The 14,157-nt window shown below is 47.6% G+C and overlaps 1 protein-coding gene across 2 annotated transcripts in view; it reads right to left on the reverse strand.

Annotated features, from left to right (window-relative positions):
• The window catches only part of DALRD3 (DALR anticodon binding domain containing 3), a 25,477-nt gene extending 18,272 nt beyond the window's left edge, over positions 1-7,205 (reverse strand). The window contains exons 1-5 of one of the 2 annotated variants that reach the window (XM_084840630.1): positions 6,578-7,158; positions 4,915-5,213; positions 3,440-3,711; positions 2,373-2,431; positions 2,153-2,275 (exon numbers count right to left, since the gene is read on the reverse strand). In XM_084840630.1, the coding sequence (XP_084696756.1) occupies positions 2,153-2,275; positions 2,373-2,431; positions 3,440-3,711; positions 4,915-5,213; positions 6,578-7,093 (1,269 nt within the window). In that variant the 5' untranslated portion in view covers positions 7,094-7,158. Of the gene's footprint in view, positions 1-2,152; positions 2,276-2,372; positions 2,432-3,439; positions 3,712-4,914; positions 5,214-6,577 lie in introns of both variants that reach the window. The other variant, XM_084840631.1, reaches the window with a different exon arrangement.
• Between the last annotated feature and the right edge of the window lie 6,952 nt (positions 7,206-14,157).

A 14,157-nucleotide genomic window follows, 5' to 3' on the forward strand; every position in this document is an offset into this window, starting at 1 on the left:
AAATCATGGAGGATGTGCCAGATGACTGGAGGAGGGCTAATTTTGTCCCTATCTTCAAAAAGGGCACAAAGGAGGAAGCTGGGAACTACAGACCAGTCAGTCTGACATCAATCCCTGGGAAAATTCTGGAGCAGGTGATAAAGCAATCCTTCTGGAAGCACCTGGAAAACAATGCAGTGATTACTCGAAGCCAACACAGATTTGTCAAAAACAAGTCCTGCCAGACAAATCTGATCTCATTTTTTGATCAAGTAACCTCCCTTGTGGACCGTGGGAATGCTGTAGACATCATATACCTCGACTTCAGCAAAGCTTTCGAAAGAGTGCCCCATGATATCCTGATGAGCAAACTAGCTCAAAGTGGGCTAGATGAAACAATGATCCGGTGGATCCACAGTTGGCTACAGAATGGGATTCAAGGAGTGCTTATCAGTGGGACCTTCTCAAACTGGGGAGAGGTAACGAGTGGGGTACCGCAGGGCTCAGTCCTGGGCCCAGTGCTCTTCAACATTTTTATGAATGACTTGGAGGTGGAGGTGCAGGGAATGCTGATCAAATCTGAGGATGACACAAAATTGGGCGGGATAGCTAATACTTTGGAAGACAGAAACAAAATTCAAAGTGATCTGGATAGACTGGAGCACTGGGCAGAAAACAACAGAATGACAATTAATAGGGATAAATGCCAAGTTCTGCACCTAGGAAAAAGAAACCAAATGCACAGTTTCAAGATGGGGGATACATGGCTCAACAACACTACAAGCAAGAAGGATCTTGGAATTGTTGTCGATCACAAGCTGAATATGAGCCAACAATGTGATGTGGCTGCAAAAAAGGCAAATGCTTTTTTGGGCTGCATTCATAGAAGCATAGCTTCCAAATCCCGGGAAGTACTAGTTCCCCTCTACTCAGCACTGGTTAGGCCTCATCTGGACTACTGTGTCCAGTTCTGGGCACCACACTTGAAGAAGGATGCAGACAAACTGGAGAGGGTTCAGAGGAGGGCAACAAAGAAGATCAGGGGACTGGAAACAAAGCCCTATGAAGACAGACTGAAAGAACTGGGCATGTTTAGCCTGGAGAACAGAAGACTGAGGGGAGATATGATAGCACTCTTCAAGTACTTGAAAGGTTGTCACAGAGAGGAAGGCCAGGATCTCTTCTTAATCATCCCAGAGTGCAGGACACGGAATGATGGGCTCAAGTTACAGGAAGCCAGATTCCGGATGAACATCAGGAAAAGTTTCCTGACTGTTAAAGCAATACGACAATGGAACCAATGACCTAGGGAGGTGGTGGGCTCTCCCACACTGGAGGCATTTAAGACGAGGCTGGACAGCCATCTGTCAGGAATGCTCTGACTTGGATTCCTGCATTGAGCAGGGGGTTGGACTCAATGGCCTTGTAGGCCCCTTCCAACCCTACTATTCTATGATTCTATGAAGGTTTGTTCAGCCCCTGGATGGGTCTGTGAAGCTTCATTAGGCAATGTGCACATTTCCTAAGTACCTGAGCAAGGAGAAGTAGAAACTTGGGGGATTTTTTCTCAGTGTTCACACTCGGGATGGCGAATCCTGCCTGTGGGGATTTCTGTGCTCGTGGACTGTGAGCACGGGCGTACTGCATATATACAGCTCTGTCAGTGTGTTACCTCTGGCCTCCTATTACTAATATTCTGCTCTCTTTGCACCAAGGGGCTTTAGGGGTGCTGCACTGTTATTATTATTCTCCCTCTGCCCCCACAGCTTACACTATTTAACAAGAGCGGCAGGGAAGAGTCTATGGAAGAGGCGGGACAGGACACATGAGAGAGGGAGGTCATTGCTGATGGAGTGGAGAAGCATGACCTCCTGTCTCAACCCAGAGTAACTTGAAAACCTTTACACCAGGTGTTTCCAACCTTGTGCTCTTCTGGGCTACAGGCTTGGGCTACAATTCCCATCATCCCCAGCCAGCATGGTCTGGAGGTCATCAAGATGGGGAAGTCTGCTTTATTGTTGTTCGTTTATGTATTACGGTTTTTAAAAATTATTTTGGCTTCGCAATCCGCCCAGAGAGCTTTTGTTATTGGGTGGATACAAATAAAACAAATAGATAAATTTACACAGGCCTTGTGCTGTACCTCCTCCCCAAAAGAAGAGCCAGTCCTCACCTGTGAAGCTGCGAGAGCTTGCGGAGCTACCAGCCTCCACAGCAAGTCCACCTTCTGCTGCTGGAATGCCTCCTCATTGCTCACCACATGCACAACGCTGCATTTTCCTCCTGGCGGAGGCACCTGAAGAAGAACAGCAGCAGCTCACACAAGGTTCAGGGACATGCAAAAGTATTTATTTCGATCCACCAGCGATTGAGGCTTCCAGTGGTCTACTCACTGTGCATTGCAGGGCCACACGCTGAAGGTCAGCCAGATGGTGCAGCTTCTCCTCTGTTACTGAAACGGAGGGGGAGATTATTGGAAGGACATCCAGTCTTTGTTCACCATGCATGCTTCTGCAGCGCTGGGGCCCTTGCTTCCTTTGGGCTTTCCATGCTGACGTACAGCCTAGTGGAATTGACCTGCTCTGCAGATCCAGCCACAGCCCTTTCCCTGATGTAACACCTGACTGGTCAGGTGTTACATCAGGGGTGAATGTGCACCTTTTCAGCTTAGGATGCAATCCTATGGAGGTCATTGTCAGCCTCTGAACTCGGAGGCTGGATATCCAATGCAGGGTGGCCAGAGCACTGAGGCGATCCTCACCTCCGTGCTCCAGCTGCCCCGCATTTTTGGCTAGAAAGGCAATTTCGCCTGTCTAGCCAGGGAGCTTCAGAGCGGGTGGGGGGTGAGGGAGGCCAATGCGGCACATGGGTAGCTGAATAATGCAGCATCCACAGTCTCCTCCCCTCCCTGGGGACCACCCTTTCCCCTTCTCTGCGCTCCACTTCCAAGCACAGAGATGTAGCTGGTGCAGAGAGAACCACACCATCTATGAGGGGGAAGGGGCTGGGGAGCGCGGTTCCCAGGACCCGAAAAATCCAGTGGCTCCCTAGATAGTGCCTAGTGGCCATAGGATTGCTCCCTCTACCTTTTAAAATGCATAGTTTTGGTGTTTGAATGTTTTTACTGTCTTTAATGTTCTTCGTTTTTTTTTTTCTAAGTTTTTATTATCTTAAATTGTTGTACACCACCTTGATGGCTTTTTAGCAGATAGTATATAAATGCAAATAAATATAAATAAATATAAATAAATAACAGTGTAGAACCTAGTTTCAAATCCCCTATTAGCCATGCACTTGCTACTTGGCAAGTCATTTTCTCAGCCGAACTTCCCCATCTGCAAAATTAAACCCTTCAGAGTGACCTACTTTGCAAGACTGTTGTTCTTGGGGTCGATACAGAAATACTGCTACTTGTCTGAGGGATAAAGCAAACAATTTACTTCAGTGATAAACTGCTTACCAAGAAAGACATCTAGGTTAGGGTCATAGCCCTCCAGGCCCTCCTGCTGCTGCTTCTCCAGGAACCCTTTTAAGTGTAGTCTACACACGATTCCATCCTGGTCCGTCTGGGCAAATGTGGCATAGGGACACTGGCGAAGGGCTTCCTTCATGGCTAGAACGTCCTCAAGGTTTCGGGAGCTTCCCAACACTGAAGGCCACTCAACTCGCAGCTGGCGCAGGAACTGATGGACTTCCTCATCAGCCAAAGCTGGGGCCAGATGGACATCCACCCTGCATGGCAAACAACATGCTGCACTGGCCATACAATGAGCACAGGAAACAAAATGCTCCATGTTCTACGCAGAGAACAGCAAGAGGTTCAAGTATCACCCAATGAACTGAGTGCTGGATTTAGAGGAGGGGCCATAGATCAGTCATAGAGCACATGCTTTGTATGTCTTCAATCACTGGCATCTTCAGCTAAAAAGACCTTTAAGTAGCAGGACTCAGAAAGACCCTGGAAAACTGTGATACCGGAGAATTGCTGCCAGTCAGCACTGCACTGTTGGATTTGGCTCGGTATAAGGCAGCTTTGGGCGTGGGTATTTAGTTAGATTAAAATCTCAGCTTCTCCAGACCCTTATCGAAATACTTTACAGAGGCCTCCAATTCTCAGCTTCAGTCTTACATTATTAAACTGTTTTCAGTGCACAATTGTAGATTTTCCGTAGTAGCAAAGCATGAATTTAATCATGTGCAGAATTCAGTAGCTAGAAAATATTAAGGTTTCCTTTTTAAAAGCAAGTTTCTAGTCCTTATGGATGGATAGGGTTGAAAGTGCAGGCCAATGCCAGGTGAATTCTCAAAAGCTGGCAAGGAAGGGAAGAGGCCAAGTGGGAGTTTTTCTGGTCAAGAGATAGGGTTTCAGTGCTCCCCGTGATTAGCAGAAGTAGCATTTGTTATGCAAAACAAGCAAATATATGGACATTTTCTTAATCTGAATAATGTACGCAGGTTGCAGAATTCAGGTTTTGGGAAAATGTCCTCAGCAGTAGGATCTGGAAGCTAGATAAGTGAGGAAACCCTGCTCTGTAATCAATGGACAACCAAATTGAAAGCCCCTGTACACTGCTCCCACAATTTGAATTTCTCCCCCACAACAATGGGGGTTAGAAGAACCAGGTGCTTTCTTAAAAGTAGAAAAGATTCTCAGAATTTTGCAGAAGCCCCTCAAATCGATGATCTTGTTGTCTACACCATGTCCACAGGTAAGCAGCCTTGAACTGTGGAGAGGCTAAATGAATGCCAGAATCCAATGTATACCTACCTAGGAGCCAGCCCCATAGAACACAGCAGGATTTGATTCCAAGTAAGCAGGCAGATAATTGTGCTGTAACGTTGTACTAAATAAATAAACAAAGCAAACACACCATACATGTTTCTAGTTCCCAAGAATTAAAGCAACTGACAGTAAAAACTGTTCCATCCACTAACCCTTGAGCTCGGAGCATGCCCACCAGGTGGTCAGTGACCAGGATGGCTCTCAGATGACTCAGACTGAGTGAGCTCAGGCCCTTGCAGACATGGAGGGGCACACAGTTGAGGAGGATGCTGTGCCCATGGGCTGTCTGGGGAGGTTTCGCATACACATGAATGGCTTTCAGGATCTGCTCAAAGACAACAGGTCTCTTCAACTGCACAGTCAGTCCGGCTGGGTCCTTTTGGCAGCTCTGGATGGGTGGCAGCCCTGGGCATTGAAGTGAACACACACTCTCGACAACGCCATTGGGAACCTATCACAATACAAGACAGAAGGGACAAGTAGTGTTGGCTTCCTACTGATGCTGGCTGCTCAGTAGCAGGTACAGAGCAGTTCATGGCATGGTAGAAATAAAGGCAATCTTAAGTTTCAAGCATTGCAGTAAATCACAGCTCGTCTACTAAAGCTAAGACACTGTAGATGACAAATTAAAGCCCAGTTGCTATTACTAAATGTTTTTCCATGTCAATACTTGATAACTGCTTTGGGAGTGTTCATGTTCCTGTCACCCAAGGTGCTGAAGGAAAGAAATTAACTGCCCTTTCCACCAATCAAGCTCTAAGATATTCTGTGAAAAGCACAGATGAATTCCTATCCCCATTTCTGTTGCATGACACCCTGCATTGCTGCTGCACCATTCCTTCAATGACCTTTCAAACAGCTGCATTTCTGTAGGCTTAAGGTTTTGGAACACCTGTGTAATGGTGTGAGACCTTCCGCCAACTAAGGCTTTCTGGTCTTAGGCACCCTCACTTTGGAGTGGGGACAGGGAACGTGTGACCCTCCAGATATTGCTGGCTGCAACTCTCGTCAGCCCCATGGCTGAACAGACAAAGGTGAGGGATAATGGCAGTTGTAGCTCAGCAACATCTGGAGGGCCGCACATTCCTCATCCCTGCTTTGGTGTGTGCCCCACTGAGTTCCATAGGAATATCTTCAACGTCACCATGATGTATCTGGCAAAACTGGTCCTCAAAAGCCACCATGAACCTTTAAGCATTTAAGACAGGACTACAGGGCCTCCTTTCAGCCTGAGGACCAACTTCAATTTTGGAGAAGCACTTGGGGGCCACATTCCAGTGGTGGGCGGGGTGGAAGGCAAAACGGGGAAAGGCCAAAAATACCAGCACACTGTAGCTTAAAGCTCCTACTGCTAGTAACAAAGCCTTAGGAGAGGCATTTCAACCTTCTAGAATGGGCAAAAATGTGGGCAAAAATGTGGGCAAAAGCTGGAAAAGCACCAGTCAGTGGTGAGGAGAAAGGGGGGTGGCCATCTGATGGCAGAGGCGGGCGCACACGCCCCAGGGCATGTTTGGCTCCCAGGCCTGCCGATCTGCCGCCCAGCTGTAAGTGGTCTGCCCTGCCCTGCCGTAAGCGCTACTTTTGAAGCAACAGGCTCACACCACCGCTCCTGCTGGGAGAGGTCACTCTATATGGGGCACGGAGTAACCAGGTTCTTTAGCGCGGCCTCAGCGCTGAGCGAGCAAGCCACCCCTCCGCATGTGCCTCCCCTAACGCCGCCAAGGGGGCGCCACTGAGGTCGCTTCGTTTTTCCTCCCTAGAGCGACCCTCGGCCTTTCAGCGCCCCGCCCCTTTCCACGCAGGCCACGCCCCTACCTGTCCCGCGAACATGGCCCTCAGGGCAGCCCGGGGGGCCAGGAAGTCCCGGCTACGTAAGTTCCGGGCGCTGCTCTCTTTGAACCATACTGAGCCGCGAGCTCCATCTCCGGCCTTTCCTCTGAGAACAGCATTAAGGGCCTCCAGGGTCTGCGACACGGACAGCCGCGTGTGGCCTGTCTCCATAGCGACCGCGCGGGGCCCCGCACACTCCGGAACTCTTTCCGGGAGGAGGGATTCATGCGATTTCCTCCTGCAGGATGTGACGTCAGAAGGGGAAACAATAGAACTGTGATGGTAGACTGCCTTTTCCACCTGTGACGGGAGGCAGCTCCCGACACCTGTGACGGACGCTTGGAAAAGCGATGCCCTCCATCTTAGGTGTGGCAATTCGAGCCTAAAATCCTGCATTCGAAACGGGGCTTTCTGCTTCCCTTTTAAACGCAGGGTCAGTGCCGGCCCCTTGTACACGAGCGCCCTTCCACCCCCCCTTCTCCCCGCATCTGAGCCTTCCATTCTCTTTCTCGGTCGCACTCCTCGTCTTGCCGCTTTTCCCGGAGGGAACTGAAGCGGAACACAACGGGGTGATGCGATCCATTTAAGAACTGAACGAAGGGCATTTCGTGCGGCAGGGTCACGGCGTCATGTGAAGAGCCTGCGAGCTTCCGTGAGGGAGCAATCTTAATCGCAGGATAAAAGCTCCGTGTGATGAAGCCCAGAGTCAATGTCTAGACCAGCCTTCCCCGACTGGTACCCCCCAGATGTGTTGGACTGTAGATCCCATCCTTCCCAGCCAGCAGTGCAAATGACTCTGGGAACTATGGGAATCATAGAATAGTAGGGTTGGAAGGGGCCTACAAGGCCATCGAGACCAACCCCCTGCTCAATGCAGGGAGTTGTAGTCCAACACATCTGGAGAACGCCAAATTGGGGAAGCCTAGTCTAGATTTGTTGTTGTCGTTCAGTCGTGTCCGACTCTTCGTGACCCACGGACCATAGCACGCCAGGCCTTCCTGTCCTGCGCTCTCCCCCGGAGCGTGCTCAAGTCCATATTCAGTGCATCGGTGATGCTATCCAGCCATCTCATCCTCTGCCGTCCCCTTCTCCTTTTGCCTTCAGTCTTTCCCAGCACCAGGGTCTTTTCCAGAGAGTTTTCTCTTCGCATTAGGTGGCCAAAATATTTGAGCTTCAGCTTCAGTATCTGTCCTTCCATTGAGCACTCAGGGTTGATTTCCTTTAGGATGGACTGATTTGACCTCCTTGCAGTCCAGGGGGCTCATAAGAGTCTTCTCCAGCACCACAGTTCGAACTAGTCTAGATAGACTCTCACTTTTGGATAGTATTTTTCAATAGTGCAGTATCGTTCTATATAATTTATGATGTTTGAGGGTTTTTTTTTCTCCCTTGGATATTCAGTTTTGTTATTAACTGAAACAACTGAGCGGCCTGGTGAAGGGTTGGAGCCAGAGTTAGTCATACTTAAGAGTAGACCCACTGAAGCCAATGGGACTTCAGTTAGTCACAACTAACTAAAGTTCCATTTATTTCCGTGGACCTGCTCCAAGTATGACTTAGGGTGCAATTCTATGCATGTTTGCACAGAAAAAAATCCTACAACCCCCATCATGCCCCCATGCTGGCTGGGGCAAGCTGGGAGTTGTAGGCCTTTTTTCTAAGTATGCATAGGATTGTGCCCTAAATCTGGATCCAACCCTAATTTATTATGGCATGCATTTATGTGGTCTACAGTACACTTTTATCTGATGTGTGCACTCTTGTCCATGAAATCTTATGTCATAATACATTTGCTAGCCTTTAAGTTACCACAACTCCTTGCTGCAAGACAGGGCTACCCCTCTGGAAACTGTTACTTTTAACTAGCCCTGCTGGATCAGACCAAAGGCCTATGCAGTCCAGCATATTAAGAAGCAATACATTTTTCCAGATATGGATTGGCAGATTTTCTGTCTATGCATTAATCTTATGCCTCAGATGTTCTGTGACTTGGCCCTGTTGCTAAATACAGTTTTTGTGGTTGAACCTTGTCTATTTATATGAGGTTTGTGTGGGAGAGGATAATAGTATGATTATCAAGGCGTCTGCAATATTCCCCGAATCCATCGCTATAATTTATTTTAATTTTAATTTATTAATTTATACATTTATCTCTTGCCTTTTTGCTTTTGCAAGGAACCCCAATGTGGCTTACATGGTCCCCCTCCTCTCCATGTTATACTCATAACAATCCTGTTAATATCCCAAAATCAATAGAAGTGTGCCTGTGGTGGGAATTTCGCTTTCAAAAGACTCAGTGAACTCAGTAGGCTGTTTACATTTTGATTTATAGAACAGGAAGCACAAATAATGGAAACTGTTTGAAACAAAGCAGAAGTGAAACATTTGAAGGCACCTCCCCTTGTCCAGCCCATGAGAAACGCAAACGCATAAATCATATTTTAATAACACTTTTTTTCCAGCAGCACTGGTATTATCAAAACCTGTGCCATATTATAAAAATCACGGCCCCCAAGCCAGGGCATTGTTAGCCTATTGAATAACCCAGCCCTAGTCAGAACAGCCCATATCTCTGTCATCAGAAAAAATAAATCAAGTGCAAAATCTTCAACTGAGGCTATGGATTATACCACCCTGTTTCACCACCTATGCTGTATATGTGATGCAGATATGTCATGCAAAATGACCCACCCATTTTGTGTAATGAGCTTTTGGCTCATGGTGGTCAGAGAAAGATAACGCCATGGACCATAAACACAAAGCCCAGGCCATGTGGAAAGGTGTGCTAGTATCAGGATACAGTACAGAGGTAGAGCTGCAGATGGGCAAACATGGTGTAACAGTTTACCACAATCTATAGTCTTGACGTAATGAGTATTTGGAGAATGAGCTCTAGGGAGCGGGGGCTCACATGACCCCCTCAGCCCCGCTCCTCCAGTGCATGCACACATATATGAGCGTATGCACACACACATGGACAAACATGCATACAGATGTGTGCACATACAGGAGGGGAGGGGCTGTTTTGAGATCACTGGGTGGGGGAAGAAACTACCATGAAGAGTGTCCTGCGGAAAGGCTTTAAGAGCGGTTGGGCAGCAAAACAACATATAGTATGCCCTGCCTAGAATACATGGAAGAAGATGCTAGATAAATGCGGCAGAGATCACTTGTACTAGAATGCACCACATCTCTTTCAACTTTATTTTTTCAGCTGAAAAGGAAGGAGATGAAGATTAGAGTTACATTTTCTTCCTCAGTCACAGTTTATCAACCACACAGGGGAAGGAAGATTAGATTATGCCAGAGAAGGGACCCTTTGATCTAAACAGCCATCTTCCTCCCTTTTTTTGTCTTGTGTTGCTCTGGCTACATGAGGCTTTCTTTTTTCTTTTTAACCTTGCATGCAAAATGAATTTTCATGTGTAGTCACAGATATAGTGTTCTTCTTGGGATTTCTTTTGCTTAAAATGATCATGTGGAAAGGAAACACCTAAGTATTTCTCCAAACCTAGCAGCAAAACTAACTAGCCCTGTCCTATGGGAGATTGCACTGTTGCCCATTTTTCTGGCCAGGGATGGCTACCATCTGGCTACTCTATTCTCCAGACAGTGGTTCAGAAGCATGTTTTGCTGTACAACTCAACACAAAACCCAAAGATAGGTAAAGTTTAAAGCATAGACTAATCTCTCCTACACAACTTTAAAAATATGTTTCCTAAGGAATGAAGCTGCAGCCATTTCTTTACCATGCCTTGATTAAAATTTGGCGGTGTTGCCACTTGCCAAGGAACAGTTCAAATTGCTTCAACAGCTGTATTCACATTGACATCTGCCACTTTGACATGCCTAGCTACCAACCTGGTACTATCCAGATGTGTTGGACTGCAACTCCCAGCAGTCCAACGCATCTGGAGGACACTAGGTTGAAAGTTAAGCCATCCACAATTCGGTGGCTGGTTCCTGAGGGCCAGACTGATCCTCTCCTTTGGGATGAGTCAGTGAAGTGTCACAGATTCTCTGTCCTGCCCGTCACATGTCCTGCTTTTCACATCTTCTCACTTGCTCCACTTGGTCAGCTGCTTCTTCCCACTCAAAGCGCTATTTAACATTTATTTAGTGCCACCTCCTTTATTTAATATTATATGTCGTGCTCATTGTAATATGTACAACTTCTTTAGTGCCATGCCTGATCCTCCCGTGACTTGACAATCAGCTCTCACTGCAGGGCAGACGTAGAACCAATGGGTGGAAATTGCAGGGAAGCAGATGTCAGCTAAACATGAGCAGAAAGTTCCTAATCATGTGAGCTGCTGGACAGTGGAACAGACTGCCTTGGGAGGCCATGGGCTCTCCTTCAATGTAGGCACTTATGCAGAGGCTGGATGGCCATCAGTCAGGGATGCTGTAGCTGCACCCTGCAGTACAGAGCCTCCATTGAGCAGAGGGCTGGACTACATGATCTCCACTAACTCTATGATTCTATGAAAGCTCCTGAAAAATCTATTTACTTTTCAAAAGATAATAGTAATACCTCAATCTCTCAAATTAAGATGGTTTTAATCTGGATTTTCTTGGCCACCTTAAGTGCCGGGGGGGGGGGGAGGGGATAGAAAATAAATAAATCCACAGTCCCACCTAAGCATTCTAAGGCTACAGAATTTAGCATCCTGAGAATGTCAGCTTTATTTCTTTTGAGACATTTTTGTCCTTGAGGCTACAGTGATAGACTTTAAAGTTTGTGAACAATACCAGGGGAAAAAGAATCTCCAAAGCCAGAGGGAATTCTGTAGGTTTTCTGGTGCTTAGGGACGGGGTCTCTATCCTGTCCTGCACAGCTAATTTCTTCTCCCTGAAAACATTATTCCAATTAAGGAGTCCCACCAGGTTGATTAATTTGCATAATTAACACAGGTCTGAGATTTCAGTTTTTCCTGGTGGTGGTACATATTTTATTTCATTTTGTATAGCACAGAGTACACAGAGTTTGCATCTTCAGCTTGCTTCCCACTCTCATCTCCCTCTGCTTCGGCTTCTCTTTCTTGAGGAGCAAAAGGGGGCAGCACTCTCTGCACCACCCACAGCCAAGAGGTGATCTGAGAATTCCTGCTCACGCCAGACCAACTACTGACTGTCAGCAGTGGCAGAAGATCCCTATGGTTCCCTAGGCACTTCTTTGCACACTCAGAGAAATGAGCTACTTGCATCCAACCAGGGAGGGGTTGGAAATGATGGCTGAGAAAACTGCTCCAGGAGTGCAGCCTATTGTGAGAATGCCACCGCCTGGGACCCTGCTGTAGACAAGGCCGTTAATGTTCTCACCTGTTGTAATTTGAAGGGCTTAGTCTCATGTTACATCTTAAAAATGGGTATCTGTGCCTCTGGGATGTAATTACCATGTAGTCTGGGCACTAGATTATATTGTTGTTGAGATTGAACTCCCATTGATGGTACCAGCCTGTTCAAACAGTGAACGTAGCGGGGCTTACTTGCTTCTGAATAAACATGCCAAGGTTTTTGCTATTCATCTCCAAACTAGAGGGATCCAGCTAGATACCCTCCAGCCAGCTGAAACTGGAAAACCTGACCTGAGACAGAGGACACCTTAAGTCACTAGACTTTCAGGGCTGGCATGAGACATTTTGCTGCCTGAGGCGAAGGACAAGAAACTGGCCCATTCCAAATACAGGAGCCAACTGGACTGGGAACTGAATCTTACCTGGTGATAGGACAGCTACTGCATCTGAGGGCACGAGGCTGGCTTAGGGGGTACAGGACAGGCCGTGCGGCACACACAGCTCTGTTCTCCAACACCTTGCCATTCCTTGTTCGCCGCTCCATCTGGGTCCTGCCACTATCCACTCTATCTGTCACACCTGAGGTAGCCACCTCACTCTGCCTAATGGCAGGGCTGGCCCACCATGTCTCACACTGCAAGCAAGGAGAATCCTCTTGGCCCCCTTGACATGCCCCCAAACAAGGCTGCCCTGGGAGCAACCCACTAAGGAACATGCACGTCTGCCTCTGCAGCACCATTTCAGTTTCTCACTCTTTTTAATTTGGTGGTTGATAATAAAATGACAGACCCATTTGTAATTTTCTTTTCTCACACACATTATTGTCCAGATAACATCAAGTACCCTTTCTACCACACATCACGCACCAGATGAAAGAGCCCTCAAGTTGCTTAGAGCAGGCCCAGTGCAGTAGAAAGGCATTTGCTTCTCCTTTTCCTTGTGTAGGATTATGCGGCTGTAGAAATTACACTTTCTAGGAAGCACCCACCTTTGGGGTTTTATAATCCATTCCCAGTTACAGGCCACAAAAGAGAGTGAAGTTAAGGTGGGAACAGGCACACAATGTAGTGTTGCACGATGGCAGTATTCTAGCCAATGGGCTTAGGCTGAGGTGTAATGATCATTAACTGAAACAGGCTGATCATAATCCAGTAGATGCCCTGAAGTTGTATTTCATGGGCCCAGTCGGGATCTTTGAAAGAGCTTTGGACAGACACGACATCCCCGTGGCTGTGTGTCTGCTCGCTCAGCGGGAGTGATCGTGTCATTCCAAAGCAATTCCTTTTCCGGAGCCACATGATACCCCTGACTTCTTTAAAGCAGAGCCCAGCCTGGCAGCGCTCTCTTCAGGAGTGGAATGGATGAGGGGTGTTTCTCTCTTCCTTCAGGCCGATTTCCCACTCAAAAGGAGCTGCATTTCCTCTCATTGACAACAATATGTGTACCCACCTCTTTTCCCTTACAAGGGGAAAAGCAGTTTGGGGAGGACAATTTTGTACAGAAAAACAAAGCGTCACAGAAAGCACATACATACAGTGTATCATACTGGATACACACCACCCATTCTCCAGTTATGCTCCCCCTCATGCAGCCCCCAGAGGCTGCTTTTTTAAGTGCGGGTGGGGGGAGGAACATTCCATGCGTACACTTGTAACACCTGCTTTGGGTCCCAGTGTCATGCAGCGGACACACAACAGATTCATGCTGGTTACAGTTGGGCCAGAACTCTCTAGCAGATGTCCACTCTGCACGTCCTCCCGTTTTACACAGCACCTTGCCGTGGTGAATATGCAAAGCTTTCAGCAGTAAGATGGCAACTGCCATGCATGTACTCCAGTCTTTTTAGACTACAACTTCCATCAGCCCCACCCAGCACAAGCAAAGATAGATTATGGAAGTTGTAGTCCAAAACACCTGGGGCTGGATCCAGGATCTGCTTTCCACATGAGGGAGGGAGGGACCACTCACAAAAGATCCCTCCACTCAATTTTTGGGGATCCCCCCTCCCCACACTCATCCCAGCTCACCCATTCAGGAGGATCTCCTGACTCTGTAATGTATTTTCAGGGGGCTGGAGAAGCTGCCGTGGGCAGGAGGGGGCAGGGAAGTCCACTTCCACCAACACAGTTGATCCAGCTTAAGTCTGCATCCAACCCTGGTTGCCTGCCCCTGAAGGTCCCCCCAGCCCACCAGTTTATTACAGGCATAGACAGACACACCCTAAGGGCCCACACTGCAACCCATCCTTCCAAGCACTCCGTCTGCTCA

The sequence above is a fragment of the Heloderma suspectum genome, chromosome 2 (assembly GCF_057233095.1).
Source record: "Heloderma suspectum isolate Gila_16-S chromosome 2, 16-S_ref, whole genome shotgun sequence".
Classification (NCBI taxonomy): Eukaryota; Metazoa; Chordata; class Lepidosauria; order Squamata; family Helodermatidae; genus Heloderma; species Heloderma suspectum.